Below are 9,151 nucleotides of genomic sequence, written 5' to 3' on the forward strand. Positions count from 1 at the left end.
AGGCGCACAAACATGAGCATGCGTAGCCCGTTCCTACATTCGGCCATCCTGATTTACATTCGACCGCGAATGTACCCTCCAAGGCTTCTTGTATCCTGCAACTCTTAGCACCTCGTTTACCATATACCTTCCCGACAGTGTATCTTCTATCGTTTACCCCTCCAACGTCACACGGACCCATAATTCTTGACATCGACTTCAAATTTGTTCTGAACTGTGGTCGCTTAATGGCAACACATTCATTTGCATCATATGAAGTCCTCTGAACCCTCTTCCTATTATCCTTTTCAGGGATTTCATGTGGTATCTTGTATACTTTAATATTATTTTCCTCTCGTTGGAAACTGCGCTCATTTCCTAATGCTTCTTTATTAAATTCTTCTAATAGTTCCCTTTTATTTGAATATTTTATCTTCCTATCATCCTTACTTAACAATTTAAACGGTGACGGACTTCTTCCTTTACACTGATTTCTGTTTATATTCTTCTCTACCCGAGCGATACGATTCCGGACTCTTTCCTCCTTAAAATTTTTGGATAAATTTTCATTGAATATGTTTGTAGTAGACACTCTTTTCTCTTTAAATATGGATCTTAAATCTTTCTCTATAGGATCCTGTATTATGGTCACCTGTAAGACATTTGAAAACTCATTTCCCAATTCCGAAATAGGATTAATGTCCTGCGGATATGAAGATTGGGTCACAAATGCCTTGTCTTCTTTCTCCTTTAAAGGCGCTACCACACTTCTACTTCTAAATCTAGTTCCTCTGGCGTCAACAATCATGTCAACTTTATCTAGTATATCGTTTCCAATGACAGCTCCGTACATCATGTCTGACTTCTCTACAATATGGAAAGTGATGTCAATTTTAATGTTGTCTATTTTTGCTGTAGTGTTTATATTTCCCAATGTGCGAATTCGTTTAGCACCTATGCCACACAGACTTTTCACTCTTTCATCTATTTTCGCATTACCCAAAGTATCCAATATATCACTACGTATTAGACTAACGTCACTGCCTGTGTCTATCATTGCTGGGAGTTTGTTGCCTAGAACTTCTACTTCTTTAACAATTCTACGAGAAGATGTTTGAACTTCTTCGGACAACGTATGGACATTTTCTCTTTTCTGGATATCAGACTGCTCAATTTTGACCTTATTTTTCGTTTCATCTTTACATTCGAAGGATTTATGTCCTACACCTTTGCACTTAAAGCACTTGGTTTCAGGAATCTTGCATTGGTTTGCAAGATGTCCCTTTACGCCGCATTTAAAACAGAGGACGAACGACTTATTCAAGGGACCCTTATTAGCTTGAGACACTTGAGATCTTAATGGACCTTCAGTACCTTGCATTTTCTCATATACCTTTATCTTTACCTTTAATTCTTCTATTGTTTCCGCATGGTATAATACACTTTTGTTTGTCTTCGAATCAGGTATGCCTTCTACAAAATATGTTATGAGACTTTCATCATCTATATTAATTGGCTGTCCAATCTCCATCAAACTGTATAAATATTCCCTCAGACTTTCGTTGTCCCTCTTCTTACGGGTTGATAATTGCCTATGCACTTCTATGGAAGAAATTTTCACCCCGAATTCCTTCTTCAACCCCTGCTTAAGGGTAGACCAGTTCTTTATGTTCGGTTGACTCCTCACAAAAATTCTGGCCGCGCCTGTCAACAGTTGCTTTCCGTAGATAAATTTACGTAAGTCGTCCCAACCTACAGTGCATGCACAATCCTCAAACTCCCTTAGCCATTGGTTGATATTGGGTAATTGATCACCGCTAAAACTTGAGACAGAGTCTTGTATGTCCCTCAACGTGAAAACATTTCCCGACTGTCCCACCACTGATCCTACCTCACCATACTCAGATCCGTCGTCTTCGGAATGACCAAAATGTTGTAGGAGACGGGCTTGCAACTCACTCTTGTTGCCAGTTCTCTCTAATTTTAATTCAGCCAATTTGTCTTTTAGACCTTCTACTGTCAGCTTCTCTATATCTTTTCTGTCCATGTTGTTTTTGTACCGTCTACAGCCGCCTTACAACAAATTAATAAACTTACTTCCAATAAAACTCAACTCAAAATAAAAACAAAATCAAAATGTAATCTAAAAACTCTAAACGTATCAAATAGCTTACGACACTAAGTTACAAAACGAAACAATCATCCACCTAACGTTACTTATTTTTGATTTCACCAACGACAATCTCCCCTTTACCAAATGCGCTCTTAAAATTTTGGTGTAAACAATCAATATTAATTGCCGTTAGTTAAAAAAAACATTCCCTCATCAAAACAAATTCTTAACGTCAAATGTGCAGATCAATTCCCCTCATCAAATTGTTCTTCTAATGCCGTTAGTTCACACGAAATTTCAAATAATCTGCCCCTTCACCAAATGCACTCTAACAACTCAATGTGCTCCTCAATATCAAAAAATAAACTTACATCTAAAAACTCAATACCGTTATGCAAACACAGATTTGTGATTTTCCCAACAGCTACAAATTCTCCCCACCGCTTCTTCTCGTCACCAGGCAAATTTTGGGATGAAAATTGTATGAATTTGTTTTTGTGCGCACACTCGCCTTTACTGCAGTTGTTGTTGTTGTTTCAACGGCCTCGTCGAGCGACACACATTTAAATTGCGACGCACAATTGTCGTTCACGCACACTGTTTGTTGTTGTTTTTATGGGCATCAGCCATAGACAACCGGCACCTCGTTGTGTGTTTCTTACTTTTGTTGTTGTTTTGCACTCGATTAATTTGGGGATTGCTCATTTCACCCAACGGTACACTTCTTATGGATCTTCGCACAATTGTTGTTGTTGTTGTGATGGGCTTCAACTATTGCCAAACGGCACTGTTGTTTTTTGTTTCTCGGCACACAATTATTGTTGCATTGGATTTGTAACTTTGCTTAATGATCTTTACATTGATTTGATGATCATGGAGTAAATTTCATTAGCACTTTATTGTTCATTGTTATCTCTGACAACTTCTAGATTTTGCATGTTTGTGTCACTCTATTACTCTTCTTCAAATATAACTTTTTTGCACTCTTGTATATAACGTCTCTTCGTTTTTTTAAAAAACTTTCAATATTAACTTCCATCAGAGTTCTTCAAATTGTCTATTTACACTTTTTGTTATTAAAGTTCGTGGGCTTCAATTTTTATTAACATTCTAAACTTTATTTAATTAGAACCGGGCGAGCCCCCAAATTGTAGGTTTAGTTACCTTCTTTGTGCACAAATAAAACACTTTGATTAATGTCTTTGCGACAAAGTTTTTATTTACAGTTTGTAGGGTTCTTATATTAAATAAAGCGGTTAATAATACAAAATATTTACAAAGTTCACTTATCAATTATCAACTCAAAAATAAAATACTTCACAAAATAATAAACTTCAACACTTCACAACTTCTATGATATTTAAAACTTCTATTCGCACTTCTATGCAGTTGAACTTCTAATCAGCGACTGTCTATGTTTGTCTTGTGTCCGTACTCATTTGACTTTCTGTGACGTTCGCTTTTCTTCTTAATGCGCAATATGTCGTGTGTGTCGTCTTCGTCTATGTTAATGGTTGTATTGCGTAACGCAGGCGCACAAACATGAGCATGCGTAGCCCGTTCCTACATATATATATATATATATATATATATATATATATGATATACGGTCCACACCGTTATATGTATGTATTAAGATAAGGTTTGAATATATTATAGATAATAACAAACAAAAAAACATATAAATATATTAAGAATTCTGTAACAATATCATTTACTTGTAAACATCCCTCAAAGGGTTAATATTTGAAAAGAAAGTATCTGAAGTTGTAAATTAATGAATATCTAAAGGTAGCAAAACAAAACAAAATATGTTTATTTTTGTTCTACTTTTTTATACTCGTTTTAATGTAGCGAGAGAAATTATATGACAAAAGGGGGAAGTGTTACTCCCATAACAGAAGAGGGGTATGCTCTTAATAATTGAGAGTACAACAAGTTAAACATTTGATCTCACATAAAATTCTCATAGATCGATAAAAGACAATAATATATGGAATTAGGAATGGCAATGTATTACAAAACTTACCAGCATACTGTTGACGTCATGCAGGGATGCCAGATAAGTTTGGTCGAAAATCGGCACTTTTCGGGTGCCAAAATCGGCAAAATCGGCAAAAATTTTTCAAAATCGGCAAAAAATTAAAAAACATTTATTTCATTTATTTCGACAAATTAAAAAACATTTATTTCAGTTCAAATATCGCTTTATTTAATAAGCATAAGTTTAAAAAATAACATTTTAAGTACAACAAAACAATAAACAATTCATAAAACACGGCAATAATTCAAAATTCAAAAACAAGTGCTTTGTTCCAGAACCTGCAAGAAGCTACTATTTTTTACTACGATAACATTTTTTCCTTTATGTTATCGAAAAAAATAGTAAAAATTAGTAGATTCTTGCAGTACTGGAACAGAACACAAAATGCATAAACCAAGGAAACAATTCAAACGGCGATAAAATATGTCACATATCTAACAAATGAGAGAATTTATCGAAATAAATTAATTATGACAGGAAAAAAACCAAATTTGAAAATTTATTAAAAACCTAAACATTTTTAGAAAAACTACAAAAAAATGAATGAAAAGTAAACGGTTTAACGACTAGTTTACCTTCAAATCATAGCAAATTTTGTCTTCTCTACCATTGCAGTTGCATTTCTTGTCCATAGTTTCAAATTCGCGTACAAATTTAGAAACAAAAATCAAATGCCTGACGGAATGTCTGTATACCAAAATTATTGTGGCAGGTCTCTCTCACTCGTTAATTTTTAAAATAGAAAAAAACATGAACATGAATGAAAATACTAGAATTTAATATTATAGTACGATTATATATAACCGGATTTAACAAACCAACTGGGTTTTAAATGTCAATTCCATTGGTTATATGTCAAATAAATCCTCACAAAGAATGTTAACCCGGCAATAAAGTTCTAATTTGTACGGCGTTTTAAATAGATATCTGAAAGAAGGATAAATATTTTTTCAGTTCATATCAATTAACTTTACTCGTCTTTTGGCGGAAACTTTCTTTAAAATCAGTAAACAATTACTATGAAAATATGAACCATGTTGCTATGAATTGTGTACCATGTCGTATGAACTGGTTAATTCGTGTACGTAATTATGAGAACGAACGACGTGATTCAAATGCTGGTATGAACATGGCATTAAGAGGTTAATTAATAAGGTGATTGTTTTTATACCCTCAGCATTTATGCTAACGAGGGTATATAAACTTTCATACTGGCAAAATGTGCCTCACGAAATAATGGTTTTAGACCCCAAGTATGTTTAGACGAAATGTGTTTCAGACAATTTGGAGTCGCCAGTCTGTCTGTCTGGCTGACTGGTGCGCACAATAACTCTAGAACGGATGAGCCGATTTTTTCTAAAGTTTGGCTTTCGTAATATTTTGTCCAAACTTAGTTTAAGTTCGAAGATGGCCAATATCGGTCCACTCCTTCAAGTACCTCTCCCACAAAAGTTCGAAAAAAAAGTTCGGAAAATTTTTGCGTACGATAACAATGGAAGAGAGTAACCTATTTGGTCCGTACTATTCACATCGTAAAATGTCTACCAGACTTAGATGAGGTTCCGATACGCACTCAATCGGTCCACTACTTCGGGAACCGTCCACACAAAATTTCGGATAAGTTCAGTTTAGGGCCTGCTCTCGAATAGCTTTGGTTTTTGTTGCAACAATTTGTATACGCTGCCTCCATTATGACGGTAAAAGCTTTTTCCAGAATATAGCCCGAGAGGTGTAAAAACCCCTATGGCACCAAATGTAGTGGCTGTAGAGCACGATAATTCTTAAACTGATCAACCGATCAGTTATACGATGACCCACTGAAATGACTAGTGGGCGCGATATCTATCGAAAAGATATAACTCTCATGTCGGTCCATTCCTCTAAGTACCACCTCCACAACACTTTTGAATTTAAATTTTAATCCACATTTTTCGGCAAGTTCCAATGTCTAAAAATGGCCGCAAAATTCTGAAAAGACCTTAAAAACATTCGGCAAAACGAACATTTTAATCAACGATTGTAGACAATAGACGTGCCCCACGGTTTTATTTTAGTCTAGTCTATGCATATGTTTATAATTCCCACGACTAAATCTATTTTATTATTTTTTGGTTTTTAGTACATTTATCTTAAACATTGCAATGTATGTTTAACATAAAACCGTTTAACTTAAAAAGTTTTTTTACCTATTTTTATTTTCTAGTTTTTATACCCTCCACCATAGGATGGGGGTATATTAAGTTTGTCACTACGTTTGTAACTACTCGAAATAATCATTGTAGACCCTACAAAGTATATATATTCTTGATCAGCGTGCAATTCTACATCGATATAGCCATGTCCGTCCGTCTGTCCGTCTGTGGAAATCACTCTAGCGTCCGAACGGATTGACGTAGGTTGATGAAATTTTGGGAAAATATGTTATATTTACGTAGGACTTTTGGTATTGAAAACGGGCTGTGTAGGTCCACGCTTTCGTATAGCCCCCATACAAAATGACGCGTGAAGCGTCGTCGTTTTAAGGATTTTTTAAGATATTTGGCCCATTTTACCACCGAATTGATTGTAATTTCGTACTTTGTGTCTCCAGAGGCCAAAAAATATTCCTACCAAAGTTGGGTTATATAGGTCCACGTTTTGGTATAGCCCCCATATAAGACCCCTTATAAAGTACGCGTCATTTTAATATACTTTGAATGTATTTGCCCCATTTGACCAAAGAATCGGTTGTAACTTTGTATTTTGTGTTTCCAGAGGTCAGAAAACATTACTACCAAAGTTGGGTTATATAGGTCCACGTTTTGGTATAGCCCCCACATAAGGCCCCTTATAAAGTACGCGTTTTTTTAATATATTTTGAATGTATTTGACCCATTTGACCAAAGAATCGGTTGTAACTTTGTATTTTGTGTTTCCAGAGGCTAAGAAACATTTATACCATAAAATGTTTACATAGGTCCACGTGTTGATATACCCCCCATAATACAATATCTCCCGATTTTCGATATTTTGAACGTTTTAGCCTCATTATCACACCGAGATGGCTGAAATTTGGTATTTAGTCTTCTTTGGGCGTATAAAACTTTCCCCCAGAAATTTGTAGGTATAGGTCCACGCCATCATATAGCCCCCATAGAACGGTACCTTCCGAATTTCGGTATTTTGAAGGTTGTGGCCACATTAATCCGCCGAAATGGCTGAAATTTGTGGTGGAGGGTATAAAAAGTTCGGCCCGACCGAACTTAACGCTTTTCTTACTTGTTTGGAACTACTTTTGCCAATGTGAATAATTGTTCAACTTTAACACTGTGTAACTGTAAAAGTAAATAACGTATGACCTTGAAGTTTTGGTTAGTAACGATTAATTTTGTACTCTATAGCAGTATAATAATGGTTATTACTAAAACCGAACTTCATTTATTTAATTAATCTGCATGTTTTGTAATTTCACCCCTATGTGCGCTGGATGGTATTTCTGCCACCGTTGAATGACGTTATCTAGCCTGGGAATCAAACCCGTGCATATAGTATGCTTATGCCGAAAAAACAGTCAAATTTCGTTTTTAATTATGTTAGTTGAATGGGGAAATAATTGTCGCACTATATAACACTATAAAACATCAGTATTTAGCTCTACTTGATTGGTGGTTAATTGACTAAAACCGCAATTTTGGACAATTGACAACTGTTCATTCAGAGAAACATGCCAAAACGTTTTACTAGCTTTGCAACTAAAAGCATACATTTTGTTATTAATTAAATTCATTCATTTATATTTTTGCAATTTCCACCAACAATTGAAGTGCTAATTACAACAACTCATTTTAATGTTAACAACTCATTAGATGTTAATCTACAGCGCAGACCAATTCCTCTTTACAGCACTCGGGATATAGGGCACCAGGACTGATGTTATCTCTAGTTCTTACGAAGCATCGTGACATATCTGCTTCACCCATACAACTAAAATATGAAATATTTTACATTAAAGAAATACTGTAAATAATATTGGAACAACAGAAGGCTTACGTCTGAATTAGAGCAATGCCATCGTTAGCATAACACTGTACATGCATACATTTTCCCTCGGGATAACCAGTTTCGGTGTGTGACAAAATTAGACCCTCATACACACACTTACCGGGATGTTCTAAAAAAATATACATTAATATATTTATAAACATATAAAGTTTATATATACAATTATTAATCTGAATATTTACCAGGATCTGCCATTTTCACAGACGTTGTAACAGCAAAGGTGCTACAAATAATTGAAAATATTATTAGAAATCCGAATAACTTCATGTTTAAACGTAAACTGTTAACTATCAACTGTGCGACAGCGAATTTAACAGCGGTTTAAATATTTTTTTATTCGGGCTATAACCAAAAAAAAAACAAAAACAAATCCACGCCAATCCAATTAGCATTCCAAATCTGTTTTCGTTCCCAACTTTGATCGTTGCGCGCAAAACATATGACCGTTTTAATTATGCTAATTAGAAAAAATTCTACAAAAATCGCGGCTTAATATAGTTAGCTGTTATTAAATTATGTAAAATAATTTCACGTATTTACAAACATATTTTTGAAACAATAGCGCTCATACTTATGAAAAATATATAAAAAAATATAACAGCATCCGGACATTTTGAGGAATAAAACAAGTAAAAAAGTATCAGTCGGCTTTGCCTACAGAGATATACCTTCAGTAGGGTGGGGCGATTTGAACACCGCCACGGACGCCTGGATTTTCTGATTATTGGGATTGTACTGAGCAAAAAAGTCCACTAGACCATATGTCTACGGTGAAAATCGAGCACCCGGAATTTGACTTGAAGTTTTTTCTCAAGGTTTTGTTGGATATTTTGGCATATATGTAACAGCCAAACCACTGAGATTTTCGATCCAACACAAAGGCAAAAGTTGTAGCCAATACAATAATTAACAACTCTCTAGTACATAGTAAAAGCATTGGAAGGCTCCTTCAGGCAGATATGGCCCCGAGAATG

At 35.0% G+C, this 9,151-nt stretch overlaps 1 protein-coding gene across 1 annotated transcript; it reads right to left on the bottom strand.

The window, feature by feature from the left end:
• Positions 1-7,880: 7,880 nt before the first annotated feature.
• Positions 7,881-8,480, bottom strand: LOC141391464 (uncharacterized). Its single transcript, XM_073964342.1, has 3 exons — positions 8,360-8,480; positions 8,166-8,286; positions 7,881-8,099 (listed from the first exon to the last, which is right to left on the bottom strand). The coding sequence occupies exons 1-3, from the start codon at positions 8,442-8,444 to the stop codon at positions 7,985-7,987; spliced, it is 321 nt and encodes a 106-aa protein (XP_073820443.1). The 5' UTR covers positions 8,445-8,480; the 3' UTR covers positions 7,881-7,984.
• Between the last annotated feature and the right edge of the window lie 671 nt (positions 8,481-9,151).

Source organism: Musca autumnalis, unplaced genomic scaffold, assembly GCF_047663935.1.
Source record: "Musca autumnalis isolate F117 unplaced genomic scaffold, ASM4766393v1 scaffold_1, whole genome shotgun sequence".
NCBI lineage: Eukaryota > Metazoa > Arthropoda > Insecta > Diptera > Muscidae > Musca > Musca autumnalis.